At 39.5% G+C, this 18292-nt stretch overlaps 1 protein-coding gene across 1 annotated transcript in view; it reads left to right on the top strand.

Annotated features, from left to right (window-relative positions):
- The window catches only part of LOC117468913 (POU domain class 2-associating factor 1), a 28441-nt gene extending 12352 nt beyond the window's left edge, over nt 1-16089 (top strand). Inside the window, exons 3-5 of the mRNA XM_034113284.1 lie at nt 9396-9435; nt 9514-9803; nt 15544-16089. Coding sequence (XP_033969175.1) covers nt 9396-9435; nt 9514-9803; nt 15544-15942 — 729 coding nt within the window. The 3' untranslated portion in view covers nt 15943-16089. The remainder of the gene's footprint in view (nt 1-9395; nt 9436-9513; nt 9804-15543) is intronic.
- The last annotated feature ends 2203 nt before the right edge of the window (nt 16090-18292 follow it).

The raw sequence follows: 18292 nt of genomic DNA, 5'->3' as shown, positions 1-18292 counted from the left end.
GCCTGGCAACATCACAGTGATGACAAAATGTCTCTATATATGGTTGTTGTTATTGCACTTACCTATAATTGGTAAAAAGTTAATTACCAAGTTTTTGAACTTCCGGCAGGATTTCTTTTAACCTTCGAACAGAGCCAGGAGCTGTTTTCCTTTGTTTTTAGTCTTTATGCTAACGGTAAACTTATATATTTTGTATTTTTGGTACAAAAACAAATAAGCATATTTAAAAAATGAAACATATTTCATTAAGTTAAATATTCATTATTAACAAAAAAACATCCAGATGAGAGTTGTGCAACTCTCACTCATGCTTTTAAAAGCCAAATTAACTGTGAAGTCTGCAAATTATCCAAAATAATGGGGGCACTCATTCTTAAAAAATATGATAATTGTGAATGTTTTAAAGTTGGCTAATGTATCATTACTGTGAACATCACAAATTAAAACTATATTCACTGCCATTGTATCAAATCGGAACCAGAAATCCCGGAAACAGATAAGTGAAAAGCAGGACAGAATTCTCCATGGCAAACCAAGGTTGAATTCGCCTTTATCGTCTGACAGTTCACAAGTTTTTATCAGGAGTCAGTTTATTTCCAGATTTGCTCTGATGTGAAGAGCAGCAGGCTGACATAATGTTCAAGGGATTATTGTTTAGCCACAGAGCTTTGGCTTGAGATCCTCGTATTTGCCATAGTGTCTTGTTTAAGTGCCTTCAGTTTACAGTTAAACAAACACACCCATCAGTCAGGAAAAGGGGATTTTTTAAATGTCAGCTTGTCTCCTGATGGTTGAATGACCATTAGCACTTAGACATTAGATGAGTCAACTCTAGGATGGATAGAGTGCTTTAGGAACATTTTTTTCTTTTTTGTTGAAATGATTGTTAAGCTATTCTGGCATAACATCACTGACAACCTCTCTCTTTTGCTGGACTGCCACATCCCTCTTCTTCCATCCCTTTGTTTACTAGGAGACATTTCCAATGTAAACATCAACATTACATCAAGTAGAATTCTGTCCATAGCCCTAATCATTGCAAAAAAAACTATCCTCATGAATTGGAAATCACCACACACGATACTTCTTTAAGGTCATGCTACTATTTATATGCCCTAACCCTATTATATTGTTACTCATTTCATTTTAATTATAATTTTGTCATTTATTACTCTCTTTTTGTCCAATCCTCCAGACGCACGCACACACACACAGTTTTTCTTTTCTCTTTTTGTCTCCATGTATATTTTGTTATTTGTCTTGTATACTTGTAAATGCTCCTTATTAAAAGAAAAAAGAAAAGAACACATTTTCAATGACCACCCACTGTACCCCCCCCTGCACATTTACATTACATACATGGTGTGTGTGTGTGTGTGTGTGTGTGTGTGTGTGTGTGTGTGTGTGTGTGTGTGTGTGCGTGCAACCCGTCTGCTTTCACATTCCCGCATTATGTTTTGCGGGAACCAATCTTTATTTTTTTCACACTCTATCCAAGCTGCACATTTGGGGCTCAGAGGGCCTTGCAAATGATTCTGGAAGAGAGAGAACCATTTGATGATGATGATGATGTAGAGGAAGAGGAAGAGGTTTCAGAACGTGAGGATCACATTTCTGAGTCTGACAGTGACTTTGAAGAAGAGGAAGAGATTGAGCATCAGCTAGTTACAAAAAAAAGACGAGCCACAGGACCAGCCGGTCAGCAGGCAAAAAAAACGGGTAGCACTTTAATTCATTAATGTGATCTAACAAATGTAAAAGGGCAAATATTCACCATATATGCTGTTTATATTGCTTGTAATTGAGATGAAGTAAACATCTGTTGAGTATTTTAACATAAAATAGTTTGATTGTGTTGAATTGAAGCCCAAAAAGGCAGCGGGTCCACCACACCCACAAACACTGGCTGAGTAACAAAAATATGAACACCACACAAGGGTTAACACAAGCTTAAACGTTCTTCACGTTTTATTCAACAAGTCCTCCAACTCATACGACCAAATAGGTCGATTGTTCAAGCCCTTATTACGACCTATAATCACGTTTTAAAGTTATCGACCTCTAGTGCTCCCGTTGACTGCAAACGCTCCGGTGGGTCGTATATTCACAAATAACCCTCTGGAAAATCCTAAATTGTAGGATAGTTTGGACCCGTTCGTGTCTAGTTTTGGATAGTCTGCCGTGGTTTCGTTCCATTTCAAAGAGCTCGGCGTAACCTTGGCGCACTGCCACTCCAACATCCAATCACAGAGCTTGAGGACTAATCAAGCGAGGGTTTGTAAAAAAAAAATAAGCAAAGCGGATGTTGTAGTCCCAAACGATAGCTTCACTTTATGGGTAGTGTAGTATCTTCGGCCATCCTAAACTTCCCAAAAACTATTTGTTTCTCCGAATCGAAGGTTAAAAACACAAAAGCATCGTACACAATTTAAACCAATCAATGTTGTGTAATTAACAAGGATACACTGATGTTTTTTAGTGGATGAGTAATGCAGATATCACTGTGTAATCATTTGACAGTGAGGGGAATACTTCCGGTTTTATTATGAAAACTTCGAGACCGGAAATACTGTTTTCACCCCATGAGGGTTGACGCTAACTTTACATGGACACATGTAATGGACATTAGTATATTAACGTTCTCCTGGAGAGACCTCAAATCATCTTTGTAATATCTATCAAACTATAGATCCTACACATCCACTGGACATGGATTATAAAAGTACAATATACACTTCTCGCTAGAAATCTAATCAAAAAGCATTTGAATGGCCAAACTATTCCACAATTTAGGATTTTCCAGAGAGGGTTATTTGTGAATATACGACCCTCCGGAGCGTTTGCAATCAACGGGAGCATGTTGTTTCTTACACGACCACTAGAGGTGCTAAACTTTAAAACGTGACTATAGGTCGTAATAAGCTGCTGAACAATCGACCTATTTGGTCGTTTTTTGGAGGAGGACAGGCTGGTTTTATTTTACGACAAAAACGATGTCAGTAAATACTCCACTCGTAAATGTCAGAATCTAAAAACAGCAGTCTCAAAAAGCAGTTGCTTAAAAGCGATTAAAAAAACCACTAAACATCATCACACCAAACATTAGCTCTAGTCTTTGGCTTAGCGGTGTTAACGTGGAGTCATGCAACCATGATTTGGTTTGTTGTATAGCCTAAAGATAGATTTGTACCTCTGGCGATAGCATTTATACTTCTAAAATCAGAAGATTCAAGATTCAAAGGCTTTATTGTCATATGCACAGTAGCTACAGTGTAGATCAGGCAATACAAATCTTAAGTCCCAGGTTCCTCAAATAATGCAACATAAATATATATAAGACATAAAACAAGGAAACAAATAAAAAAACAATAAAAATAGTGCAATAAGGAACAGAGCAGAAAATAAATAGTGCAAGAGAATGTTGCAAGACTAATATTCAAATAATGCAGAAGAAGTTAAATATATAAGTTAAAAAAAAATGGTGAGCTAAAAATATAATGTCAAATCAAATACTGTAAAGTGAAATAAAATACAGCTTATTGTAATAATAAATTCAAACGGATAAAGTTCTGATGAGATTATCCTTCTGAATAAAACCTGTTAAGTATCACAAACATGTTGCCTTGGCCACAAAGCTTATTTTCTTCAATATACCAAAATCCAATGGGGAATTCCCATTGCTTTTCTCTTTTTGCTCTTTATTACATCTACTAGACAAGGAAAATGCACACACTGTCACACACACGAACACACCCACACATTTACTCGTACACACCCTTTGATAAGACTGAAATAATTGATGAGTATGTTATCTTAGTTGCGAAATGTAATGAAGCCTCTCTGCGTGAGAGCATTTCTGTGGAACATGAATGTTGATTTTGAAACTTACATTGGATAAGATCCAAGCATTCTTTTACCCTCCTGTTACATTCAGGGTCAAATTGACCCGTTTGAAAGTTTGAAAATCTACGAAAAATACTTTCAAGTATTTTTTTTGTATGAAACTTCTTCTACTTACCTTAATTAGTGCAATAAACAAGTAAAATGAAAATGGTTCATGTCATGCATTTGGAACCCCCCCCTACATGTCTATATCACAGAGATGGTATTCGGGTCAATCTGACCCGGCAGTGAAAGTGGAGGCTAAAAGGGGTCAGAAATGTACACACACACACACACACAACACACACACAACACACACACACACACACACACACACACACACACACACACACACACACACACACACACACACACACACACACACACACACACACACACACACACATTTGGCTTGATTCTAAGTGAACAGGTCAATTTGACCCTGAACAGAAGAGGTGTCTCGTCTCTATTTATCAACATCAACCAATTGGAAAAAAAGTTGGAACATTTTAAAAGTCATTTAAAAAATGTTATGTTATGCAAAACTAATGTATTTTATATCAAGGTTTTTCCAATGTAAAAAAGAAAATAGAAAAATGTGTTTGAATGTATATGTGTTGTGAAAAACGAGTGACTTATTCTAATGGAACCATGATCTGTGAGAGGTGAATAACTCAATTGCAAAATCTGGATTTTGGGGCTTCTGACCATTTTTGGATAATTAAACATGCACTGGGTCAAATTGACCCACGAATATTATTGCTGTTACAAAAAACGAATATAACAGTTAAGCGTACTCCAATTTTGCAAAAAACGTGAATTCATATTTCGTGTGTACTCTTGACCTTAAAGGGTCCCTGGGTTTTTTAATGAATCAAATGTTGTTTATCACTGCCGTAATCATATTTATCCTACCTCATTAGCGAAATTATTCAAACTTTTTGGAACTATTTATTTTCACATTTTTGTCAAGAGCTACAGGACATGTATGCTACATGAAAAACGTGGAGTCATGCAACCGTGATTTGGTTTGTTGTATAGCCTAAAGATAGATTTGTACCTCTGGCGATAGCATTTATACTTCTAAAATCAGAAGATTCAAGATTCAAAGGCTTTATTGTCATATGCACAGTAGCTACAGTGTAGATCAGGCAATACAAATCTTAAGTCCCAGGTTCCTCAAATAATGCAACATAAATATATATAAGACATAAAACAAGGAAACAAATAAAAAAACAATAAAAATAGTGCAATAAGGAACAGAGCAGAAAATAAATAGTGCAAGAGAATGTTGCAAGACTAATATTCAAATAATGCAGAAGAAGTTAAATATATAAGTTAAAAAAAAATGGTGAGCTAAAAATATAATGTCAAATCAAATACTGTAAAGTGAAATAAAATATAGCTTATTGTAATAATAAATTCAAACGGATAAAGTTCTGATGAGATTATCCTTCTGAATAAAACCTGTTAAGTATCACAAACATGTTGCCTTGGCCACAAAGCTTATTTTCTTCAATATACCAAAATCCAATGGGGAATTCCCATTGCTTTTCTCTTTTTGCTCTTTATTACATCTACTAGACAAGGAAAATGCACACACTGTCACACACACGAACACACCCACACATTTACTCGTACACACCCTTTGATAAGACTGAAATAATTGATGAGTATGTTATCTTAGTTGCGAAATGTAATGAAGCTTCTCTGCGTGAGAGCATTTCTGTGGAACATGAATGTTGATTTTGAAACTTACATTGGATAAGATCCAAGCATTCTTTTACCCTCCTGTTACATTCAGGGTCAAATTGACCCGTTTGAAAGTTTGAAAATCTACGAAAAATACTTTCAAGTATTTTTTTTGTATGAAACTTCTTCTACTTACCTTAATTAGTGCAATAAACAAGTAAAATGAAAATGGTTCATGTCATGCATTTGGAACCCCCCCCCTACATGTCTATATCACAGAGATGGTATTCGGGTCAATCTGACCCGGCAGTGAAAGTGGAGGCTAAAAGGGGTCAGAAATGTACACACACACACACACACACACACACACACACACACACACACACACACACACACACACACACACACACACACACACACACACACACACACACACACACACACACACACACACACACACACACACACACACACACACACACACACATTTGGCTTGATTCTAAGTGAACAGGTCAATTTGACCCTGAACAGAAGAGGTGTCTCGTCTCTATTTATCAACATCAACCAATTGGAAAAAAAGTTGGAACATTTTAAAAGTCATTTAAAAAATGTTATGTTATGCAAAACTAATGTATTTTATATCAAGATTTTTCCAATGTAAAAAGGAAAATAGAAAAATGTGTTTGAATGTATATGTGTTGTGAAAAACGAGTGACTTATTCTAATGGAACCATGATCTGTGAGAGGTGAATAACTCAATTGCAAAATCTGGATTTTGGGGCTTCTGACCATTTTTGGATAATTAAACGTGCACTGGGTCAAATTGACCCACGAATATTATTGCTGTTACAAAAAACGAATATAACAGTTAAGCGTACTCCAATTTTGCAAAAAACGTGAATTCATATTTCGTGTGTACTCTTGACCTTAAAGGGTCCCTGGGTTTTTTAATGAATCAAATGTTGTTTATCACTGCCGTAATCATATTTATCCTACCTCATTAGCGAAATTATTCAAACTTTTTGGAACTATTTATTTTCACATTTTTGTCAAGAGCTACAGGACATGTATGCTACATGAAAAACGTGGAGTCATGCAACCGTGATTTGGTTTGTTGTATAGCCTAAAGATAGATTTGTACCTCTGGCGATAGCATTTATACTTCTAAAATCAGAAGATTCAAGATTCAAAGGCTTTATTGTCATATGCACAGTAGCTACAGTGTAGATCAGGCAATACAAATCTTAAGTCCCAGGTTCCTCAAATAATGCAACATAAATATATATAAGACATAAAACAAGGAAACAAATAAAAAAACAATAAAAATAGTGCAATAAGGAACAGAGCAGAAAATAAATAGTGCAAGAGAATGTTGCAAGACTAATATTCAAATAATGCAGAAGAAGTTAAATATATAAGTTAAAAAAAAATGGTGAGCTAAAAATATAATGTCAAATCAAATACTGTAAAGTGAAATAAAATACAGCTTATTGTAATAATAAATTCAAACGGATAAAGTTCTGATGAGATTATCCTTCTGAATAAAACCTGTTAAGTATCACAAACATGTTGCCTTGGCCACAAAGCTTATTTTCTTCAATATACCAAAATCCAATGGGGAATTCCCATTGCTTTTCACCTCTTGCGAACACCTGTGTCATCACTGCACCACTCTATAACTCATGGCTACTTACCAGCTACCTGTGCATTCATTTCAAGTCTTCCACAAGTTAATTGCTTTATAGCTGTGAGCACTAACAGTTACCATGTTAAATTATTTATTTCATCATGATACGACTTTTGGAGCTGGTGTTGTCAGCCACATTTGATTGGAACAGAGTTGGCAATATTCTATAAATCCAGTTTTCTCTTGCTCGCTTCTCCAATATTAAACACCCTGGCTTAAAGAATTGATATAATATAAATACAATAGATGCTTTGGATCAGATTTAGCTACTATTTACTTATTTACTACTATTTGCTACTACTGATTTCAGCCCCTGGTATCAATTTATATAGGACATATTGTGCACATTTTCCGGGTTGTATTTGTATTTAGTGCCTCAACTGTGACATGTTTTTATGCTTTAATGTTCAAAAAGCTCTTTATTTTTCTCATACTGCCTGTGCTGCAGCACCTCTTTTCACCCTTTGTCTGAAACCAGAGCTCAGTCTGCACTGATTGGTCAGCTGGCCAGCTCTGTTGTGATTGGTCAACAGCTTAGAGGTGTGTCAAAAATGTCCCTCCCCTTAGCCTGTCACATACAATGTGTTGGAGCGCTAGCAAATAGATGTGCGAGTCTTGCATAGTGATGTCACTATGAAACATAATTAAATAAAGGATTCCAATGGAGGTGTTTTGGGCAGGGAGGAGTGTGAGGGAGAGAAACTCCTTCTGGAGGGAACACAGGGATTTTAGCCTTTGCAGACCATTTACATGCAAAAACCTATAAACACACTACAGGGAAGGGAATAACCCATTAAAGGTAGGTAGGTAAGTTTGAGAAACCGGCTCGAGATACACTTTTTGTTATATTCCATGGAATGCTCTTAACATCCCGATAGCAATGAATATCTTAAGTGCTTTGACAAAAAATCCATAAAAAAATGTCATCTGTGGAAGCCGTAGTACTGTAAAAAGCACGACCAATCATTTTAGCCGGCCCGGCTAAAATAACTGGATGGCCTACCTGCCTGTCAGCTTTCCATCTGTGCACAAACTTATCTCGTGCCCTCATTGGTCATGTGCGCGTTCGTGTGTGTTGGAGGAGGGGCTCTGTAAGGAAGTGGCAGATTTTCTCCGGTTGTGTATTTTCAAATTCTAGCGATCCCGAGCTGGTTTCTCAAACTTACCTACCCTACCTTTAAGCATTATAGGGCCCCTTTAAATTCAAGAATGAACTCTCACTCTCCTAATTCCTGGATTACATTACATTAAACATAACAACAAAAACACACATAGTCGATATTACAACAATATGATCATGCCCAAACGTGCCTTGAGCCAGAATATTATGAAAGGCACCGTTTTGGTCTCCATAGAAAATGTTCCCGTTCATGACAACTGCAATGACGGTTCATTATTCAATATGACTTAGGCGTTTAATTTATGTTTTGTCTTAAAGTGAAGCACAATGAAGGGCTTGGCTGCTGTGATTGACAGGTGGGTGCCCTCACAGATTGATAGCTGCTAACTTCTAGCTGGGCATTGCGGCATTGTATGAAGAATTGTAAAATGTAAAGCTATCCTAAGAGAGGATCGTCTTTGGAAATGTAAGGTTAACTTCACATATCATTATGAGAAGTCTTCCTTCCTCCATCTGCGGTTGCAGCCTGACTCCGCCCTCTCTCTTTGAACAAATTGTTTTGGTGTAAGAAAACTTTTTCTGTTGTGCCTTCAGGCAATACGGTGTCCACGAACACAATCGTATAATTATTCAATTGCAGTGTGTAGGTTTCAAGTAAACGCAAAAACCTGTATAACTGTTATAACTATGTAACGAATGCATGAGCTTGAAGATCACAGAAATTGCTCCCCTAGGCATGTCTACTGAAGTATTGAAGTGTATGTAAGACGCTTTGGATAAAAACTTCAGCTAAAGAAGAAAATTGTAAAAACACGCACACATTCTCTATAACACACACAAACATACTTTAATTATCAGCAGCTGCTCACACCTGGACTTAATCGGTAAAATTATAAACACTTCATATTGATATATAAACATTACAGTGTAGACAGGTTCTACAGCAGTAAAATGTGGTTATGGTTCTCCTGCAAATTGTTGACTTACTTAACTTTGTTGTTCTTTTTAATTCAGGATGTGGTCACACACAACATCCAGTCATCCTACACACAAGGTACATATTCTTTCTAACAGTTGCATCTGACACATCTCTGTCTGACTTTGAAGACTCAATCTTTTGTTTCAAAATCAGGCCTGTTTGGTCTTGACGTTGCTGGCAGCTCCCCAGCAGCAACAGCGCCTGCAGTGGGAGATCTGCAACAGTTTGCAGGATGGAGATCTGCCCCACCTGCCCCCAGTGCTGGCCTGCATCCTGCTGTAGCACCCTGGGCTTCTTCTGACTTCAACCAGCAGGACCCTTCAGCCCAGACTCTGGCCTACGCACCGACCCCCACCCGCACTGCTGATGTGTACATGCAGACTCTATGTCCAAGCTATACCATGCTGACCTACACACACACACCACTGCTCACTAACTTTGGGGTGAGTAGGATGAACCTTTGAATGTGTGCTCAAAGTTTGGTATATTTATTATGTCAAAACAGACTTTCTCCAAAATATGACTTAACCCATGTAGCTTGATCCTTGTTATCAACCAACATACAGACAAAGAGGCTTTGTTAGTTGGTAAACTACATTTCCCAGCAGCTTCATTTCATTAAATAAATGTTACCTGTAACAAGCTTTATTGTCCATCCATGAAAGGTGGCAGCAAATGCTACATCATTACCTTTATTTTTTCTTGACTTAAAAAACACTTCACTGCATCCTGCAGTCTGTTGGTTCGCCAAAAGCTAATGCTTTGTGAGCATTGTCATTAGTAGCACCAGGGATGTAGGAATAATAATTCAGACATGAACTAGCACTTTGGTCACTGTAGTTAGCTCATAAATGTTTCTCCTTGTCAAGGTTACTTTAATGGATTTTTGTTAGAAGCCTGAATAAAGGTATGTGGTTAACATAAGCTTAAGTTATTCTCATGTTTAGTTTGAGATCAAATACATAAAACACGTAAATACCCTGATTGTGAATGTCTGAAGCTTTTAAGAGACATAAAAATAGCGGTTGCTAACAAGTGGCTAAATGTGACAACTCAACGTCATCATGTCGAACATGTGGAGATTATCCTGCCAAACCAAATAAAGAATGAAAGTAAACTTTATATGTATCATAAACGTGTGTTTGCCACAGAGCTTATTTTTCTGCGATATTCCAAAATCCAATGGAAAAATCCCTTTGACTTTTTGTCGAGGGAGCCCTTTGTGACGCTAATTTCCAGGTCGGCCTACACAAAGATGTCATGCCAAATATGTCATATGTATGCTTAACAGTGTTGGGTGTAACGCGTTACAAAAGTAACGGAGTTACGGCAATGTATTACTTTTTGCTGTAACGAAGTAATGTAACGCATTACTAATGAAATTTGGGTAATATACTACCCGTTACAATTCTCAACACATCTTAACCCGAAATTAAATGTTTTTTAAGAATTCACTAACATCGCGAGACATTCCGACACCAGAGAAAATTGTGCGGGTAGATTAGTAAGCCTGGTGTTTACCCTTCGGGCTCATCAAGATCCCTCCGCTTTGCGTCGGGTTCCCTGATCAGCCTAAAGAAAAACATGTTTTCCAAAAGAACTACGCATCTCTTGAATGACAATATGCCTGCACTGCACCTCCAAGGTGCGCAATACACTGCGCGAGCCGAGATGATGTGTGTGTGCTTAGTTGAACCTTTTCATATTTAAGTGTGTAGCAAGTTGAGGGCGGCTGCTGATGTGTGTGTGTGTGTGTGTGTGTGTGTGTGTGTGTGTGTGTGTGTTTGTGTGTGTGTGTGTGTGTGTTTGTGTTTGTGTTTGTGTGTGTGTGTGTTTGAGTGTGTTTGAGTGTGTGTGCGTGCGCGCACGCGTTAGTTTTAAAGACCCCCCCCATAGAGCTCAGTTTATAACTCGAACCCTGACCAAGCCGTGTAATAAAAGTTGTTAGTAGCCTTAATGGCCTACACAGTTGTTATGCTATACCACATTGCCCTTCACTGGATGTATAATGAGCTGCACTAAACTACATTTTAGCATTTAAAATACCTAGCCATTCTTTTGCAGTTATTTTGGTAAGTAACTCAAAAGTAATATAAAAGTAGTGTAACTCATTACATTTCAGAGACAGTAATATTGTAATATATAAAACATACAGTAATAAGTCATATGTACTGTATCACATTTTGGAAGTAACTTGCCCAACACTGATGCTAAACCATGATATTTTTTTTCTAACCCTAAGTATTTTTATTGTGCCTAATCATGAAAAAGTAAAATGTTTGTGCGTTTATTTTTGTCACGATCTGACACACCAGTTTCCTGTTTTAGTTTGAAAATTCTTCAAGACTGTTATGACTCTTTTTACTTCCTGTCTCTGTTTTCCCTCCTGTTTGATTACCTGATTCTGTTCACCTGGTGCCTTTATCTTTCCTCCCCAGCTTTCTTGTCATTGTGATTAGTCTATGTATTTAAGTTCTGGTTTTTGTTGGTGGTGGTCTGATCCTCGTATTTCTTATGTGGAAGTGGGCAGTGGCGTTTCTATGTGTACAAAACTGGGGGGGCAGAGAGAGGTGGGGGAGAGAGAGAGAGGTGGGGGGAGAGAGAGAGAGGGGGGGGACAGAGAGAGGGGGGGGGAGAGAGAGAGAGAGAGAGAGGGGGGAGAGAAAGAGGGGGGGGACAGAGAGAGGTGGGGGGGAGAGAGAGAGAGGGGGGGACAGAGAGAGTTGGGGGGGAGAGAGAGAGAGAGGGGGGGAGAGAGAGAGAGGGGGGAGTGTCAAATTACATACTGAAGACCACACGGAGCAACACTGTCAGCGCATACATTTACGTACACTGTGTACGTAAATGTACGGTACACAGCGTGGGGATGTCATATTGTAATGCACCTTAATACATAAGTAAAGGGCACCATCACAAAGCAATTCTTAACAACAACAACAACCACCATAATGCTTTAGCATTAAAACACCATAGACTGTAAATATAAGGAAAACACAGACACTCATCACCGAGGTCACAATATCAATCGATCCAGCAGAGGCAAAACACAGAAGATCAACAAAATATATGACATAAATGAACTTACCAAAGCTGAAGGCTCACTTGAAAAGAAAAGCGGCACGGCGGTCCTTCCTCTGACAGAATGTTTCTATCACTTTGGGGATGAAGTCCTGTAGTTGCTGGATCAACTGGCTTTCAATTGAAAGCATGGCCAATGCGTTAAGTCGCAGCTGTCCCATGGTGTTGCGAGTGAAAGTCTTTATCCTTTTGAGGGTGGAAAAGTTCCTCTCTGACTCGGATGTCGTCATCGGAGTTGTTACTATTATTTTGACCAAAATAACAGTCTCAGCAAACGTATCCTCCAAGTTGTTCTCGTGAATGGATTTCAACAGAGACAGGGCAGTGTTTCCAGTGTGAAGTTCACTGTGGCGGTAGAGCGTGGTCAGCTCAGACTTCAACTTCTCCTTGTTTCCCAAAGCAGGCCACAATTTCACTGCGCAGTCAAGCTCAGGTGTAGGAAATGACAGGACATGCTGTGGGAAGAATGAGCTGTCAACGAGCTTTGCAGCGATCAAATGGTCACTCTGTGAGAACCTCTGTTCCACCTGTGAGATGACTGTGTCACATGCCTCCTTCATTACCGGCGCTGTGCTGCTGACTCGTCGGCCTGGCTCGTCTGTTCCATCATGAGTGGTGGCGGCCAATGCATCAGTTTGCTGCCTCATTTTCTGGACATTTTCCTTGAAGCGGCAGAGCGCGCTGTTGATCCCAGGTGCATCGATGGTTCGTTTTTGCAGAGTGTTGTATAAAACATCCACTTCTGGCATAAGCAACGAAAAAAACTCCAGGAGCTGCATAAATGCTCGGTCCCGCAGTTTCTTTGACAGGCCGTATGCCTCACTTATGGTGACCGCATCCCATCCTGGTTGTGTGCGTATATGGTCCATACACTGAAGAAGTGCTTCTCGGGTCTCCCAAACCGCGTTCACAGTTCTGCTTTTAAAGTTCCATCTCACAGCCGGTGGCCGTGGTATGCGTCTCTGTGTTGCCTCTGCAAGAGCTGCAACACGTTTTGGAGCACCGGAGAAAAAAGTGGAAAAAGCAGTTAGATCTGCAAAAAACACCTTCAGGATGCTCATCCTTGCTGAACACAGTTGCTGCAGGGTCAGGTTCAGTTGGTGGGCGTAGCAGTGAACAAACTGAGCGTTTGGGTACGTCTCCTTCATGACCGTCTGTACCCCGCGCACGTTACCGCTCATGACGGCCGCCCCGTCATAGGTCTGAGCGATTAGCTTTTCTTTCAGCTTCAGGGGTTCAAGAACAGCCTTGATGCTGTTAGAGAGACCTACACCAGTTTTGTCCTTTACTTCCACAAACTCCAAAAAACGCTCTGTAACTGTGAGGTCAGGCATAATGTATCGCAGCACAATCACCATTTGCGATTTACATGAGACATCGGTTGTCTCGTCGGCCTGAACGGCAACAAATGATGTGTTGTCCACTTGCTTGGATATTTCCTCCCTGTACACATCATACATGCAGTCCAAGAGTTCATTCTGTATGGTGCTTGATGTCCCTTTGAAAACGGGCTGAGCTTCGTAGTGCCGTCGAAGCCTGGAATCGCCCTCACACATTGTCTCGAAAATTGACCTGAATATCCCTGGATTCAGAGAGTCCGCCGACTCGTCGTGGCCCCGCAGTGCTGTCTCACATTTCCCACACAGTTTAATACAGGTGATGATCCGACCCAACACGTACCTGTTTTCTTCCACCTTTCTATTATGATCATCAATGCCGCGTCTGTAGGCGCTGTCAATCTGAGCTGCAACATTCACCCTTCCCAGTAATCCCAATTTTACGGCATTTTCCAAGTGACTGTTGCTGCTCTCATGCTTCATTGTCCTCTCCGAAAGATGCTTTAAGTCCTTGTAACCTGTCCTCGACCAAGTACCTTGATCTTCACCAAAAAGCAGGCAAGGAAAGTAAAAGAGGGAATTCTTCTGGATGCTCGCCGTTAGCCATTTCTTTTTAGCAAACCACTCAGCATTAAACCCGCGGTTCACTTTGCCCGCAGTCTGGACCATTTGGAAATCCGGTGGATGGTGGGCACCGAGGCGCTTTACCTCCAGTTTCTCTCCGAGACTAAGTGTCTCAAATGTGTGCTCCAGTAAATGGTCAACTTCATTCATTTTCTTTCCGTTTTTTACTTATTTTTAATCGCTGGTGATGTTAGCTATATGCTGCTCTCTCGTCTTCTCTTCACACTACACGTGACGTTTCGCAGCACTGCACACGTGACATATTTACAGTCAATCAGTTCTGAATAATGTGAGCTGACGTATGGTGGGGATGGCAGCTCCGTGCCCCTTTGGCCTTTTTTTTTTTGCCACACACATTCCATTGAAAAATACTCTGAGCATGCGCAGTGTAGTTTTTACAGTCACCGTTCACTTAAACAGTGAGAGGGAGGGGCAGAATCAGGTTTTGTCCCACATGGCTCAAAACGGCACTGTAGACACTAATTAGAAGAACACAGACTAAAACAGCAATGTACAGACGAATCAGATGATTAAACATGACCTTAAAATATATTTTATATATTTTTTTATTTCTTTTTTTGCATCTTTTTGCATTTTTTGTTTTCATTATGTGTAATACTTTCTGCTGACACTAGGTGGGGCTGTGCCCCACCTGCCCCTAATGACCAGTCGCAACTGGAAGTGGGTAATGTACTGTAGAGTTCTGTTAACTTTGTTTCGCCTGGCCTTGCCCTGCGCTACCTGAATAAAGGTATTTTCTGTTGAACCATTGTCTGTCCCATTTGGGTCCACTCTGCTCTAAACCGTGACAAATTAGTTTGTATTTCAATTGAGAATATTAGCCTGGTTTAAAACAGTGACCAGGGGGAAAATTATTTCACAAATGTAAAAGAAAGAAAAATAATTGTCACAAACGAAAACGTAACGAATTTCTTAGAACTGATCGATAAAGCACAAGCATTAAAGATGTGATTCATTAGCAGTTATTAAAACAATTAGCAACAGCTTAAATAAGAAAGCTGGATGATCGATCACCCTTTTGTGCTTGGCTCAGTTAAAAAAGCTCTTGAATTCTCCAAAGGTTTTTGTCTCTGCTCGTTTTAGTTCCTTTGCATACATTAAAATGTTATTTGTTATTTTTCAGCCCATACCTGTGGCCCCAGCACAAGGCTCCCTCCCGCAGATGGAGCTCCCAGACTCGGCGCTGACCTACCTCCCCTGGGCCCAAACTGGGGTCCAGTTTGCCTCCGGCTCCTCAGCCCTGCATGGGTCCCCTCTGGTCCACATGCCGCTGTCCATGTCTCTGGCCACCATGTTCCCTCAGCTGGAGGCTCAGGGTTTACATCCTCCTCAGCCACAGATACTGGAGATGCCCCAGCGCTCAGAACACCAACTGGACCCTGAGCCACAGGATGATGAAGGTCCAGGGGCGGAGTCAGAGTCACCAAGTCTTCTGGATAAACTTCTGGAGGAACAAAAGGGTGAAGGCGAAGAAGAGGACAAAGACTCGTACAGCAGCTCGATTTTCATTCCAAATGTCTGAAAATATAAGCAATCTGTTGTCCATAGTGAGCAGCATCTTTGTCAACATTAAACAATATACATATATGTTTTTACAACTTAAAGGGGACCTATCATGCAAAATGCACTTTTGTACGTCTTTTATACATGAATATGTGTCCCCGGTGTTCCAGGGAACTCACCAAGTGTCAGAAAACACAACCCTCTCTCTTTTCCTCCATACCCAAATCTCTAAAAAAGGGGCTGCAACGGATCTGATCAAAACTGATCCAGATTTGAACACTGTCCTGACGTCAGGACAGTGGCGCTACGGCTATTGGGCCAACTCCACCAATCAGGAGGAGACAGCCACGGCCATTGCCGTTCGAAAGCGCTGGAGACGCTGTAGTACATATGCCAGGCCTGTAGATGGTGCTGTTCTCACAGAATCTGCCCTTACAAAAACAGAGCTAAAAAATGTCAAATTGAGCGAAATGAGGCATGGCTAAAATGCATGATCTCTTTGGTATTTTGGAAAAAAAAAAGTATAAATATGCCTTACATAGGTATGGTCCTACACTATATTATTCAAATATAGCATGATAGGTCCACTTTAAGTAAGTGGGCAATTCCTCCCTGAATCCAATACAACTCAAGATATTCTGTTGATTTGTAACACCTTTTTGTTGTTGTAATATGCACCACGAAAAACATATCAAATGGTAAATTATATCAAACTAATGGAAGTTTTTTAATGTTTTAAGATATTTTATAAATGCTGTGTAAGATGTAAATACTTTTCTTATCCTATACTTGATAAGTGTTGGCAGCTGTTTCCTTTTTGCAGCTAAACCTGTCATTGAAAACAGGAAAGATAGCTATTGTCACGGTTAATAGGAGTTACAGTATGTTGCAGTTTTCTGAGAAACAGTCACAGTGTTGTTCATCTTCTCAAAGCCTTTAGGTGTTTGCTTTACTGATAAAATCTTTCAATAGCTGTTTCAGTTGGGAGCCCGGAGAATGTTTTTACTAGATGATGATTTGGACCAGAGGAAGAGCAGGGCTTCTTGTTCGAGCAAGTTGACCACAGAGGAAGAAAGGTTCAATCGAAAACACCTACTGACCATCAGTATTTGTCTGTACCATCAGAAGTATTAAACAGCACAACATGGATTTTTTTTAACAGAAGGATATATAATGAGAAAAATGATTAGGAGCAGGTTAGGAAACACCATGGATTTGGGATTTCTGTATTAAAGAATAACAGATTTCAGCCTTCAATAGTCAATTTTGGAGTTAACAAAGACCACTGAACACATGAAAGTTCAATTGAAACGGAATAATGCTGGATCTTTATGTCAAATGTCAAATAACATATTGCAGATTTGTTCTTCGATTCACCCGAAAGCAATTTGCAACAAAGGTGCCATGCAAAAAACGTAATTTCTATAAAAGAGATTCAGCACATTGTCTGGTGGGGAAGGATAAGACAGGGCAAATCAAACAATTATTATAGTAAAAAGCTAACCGACTGTTAAAATATAAGGAAGTGTTTCTGCTTTTTTAAAGTTGTTGTTCAAGCACAAATTTAAAAGGAAGTGTATTAGTTCATTAGTTACAACAGAGTGCATTTTACCTTTGACTATAGGGTGAGTATTATCGTCGTAGGCCTACAAGTCTCGGGTTTTTCCCGAGGGGAAACTGACATTGTGAGAGGGGATGCAATGCTCTGTGACATTCCACACCTGGAAACACCTGAGATCGTATCAGGGGGGAAAAAACGTGCCGGGCCTGCTCCTGTGATGGGAACATGTGAAAAGATTTTACCTTTGGCTCTGTTTTCTTCATGCAGAATTGTGAAAACAAAACACATGTCATGAGTTGGACATGTCAATTGAATTGTCATGCTTAATAGGTTTGCATGAATTCCAGGTTTCTGAGTTCATGATTTTATCTAAGAATGAACGTAACTAACTCAAGTTGTTTCTTTCGAACATTACTATACAGTAAAATACCATGGCAGCATGTGAAATGTCATTAAATCTAAAAATACGTTATGTATATCTTGTGTAAGCTTTTTCAACACATCACTCATCATTTACTCAATCTCGGTAAAGTGAATGAAAGACGGAGCAGTTGGCCCTCGGTTGCTTCCCTGAAACTGTTTCTGTTCACATCACCTTAGGGGGTTTCAGTCATCAGGAAATATAACCAGCTTGGCAAGATAATTTCATGTAGGACACTTAGCTTAGAGTTAATATTCTCAGTCCAGACTTTATTCTACTTATTTTTAGTGTGTTTGCTTAATAGTTTATGCAAATGAAATCAACTCAGGCCTGCAGTTTCTTACGAAGGCCCCACGTGTTGATCACAGAGAGTCCCTTTAACACTAG

Source organism: Trematomus bernacchii, unplaced genomic scaffold, assembly GCF_902827165.1.
Source record: "Trematomus bernacchii unplaced genomic scaffold, fTreBer1.1, whole genome shotgun sequence".
In the NCBI taxonomy this organism is placed as follows: Eukaryota; Metazoa; Chordata; class Actinopteri; order Perciformes; family Nototheniidae; genus Trematomus; species Trematomus bernacchii.
The sequence above is the reverse complement of the archived record's forward strand: the minus strand, read 5'-3'. Positions and strand labels throughout refer to the sequence as shown.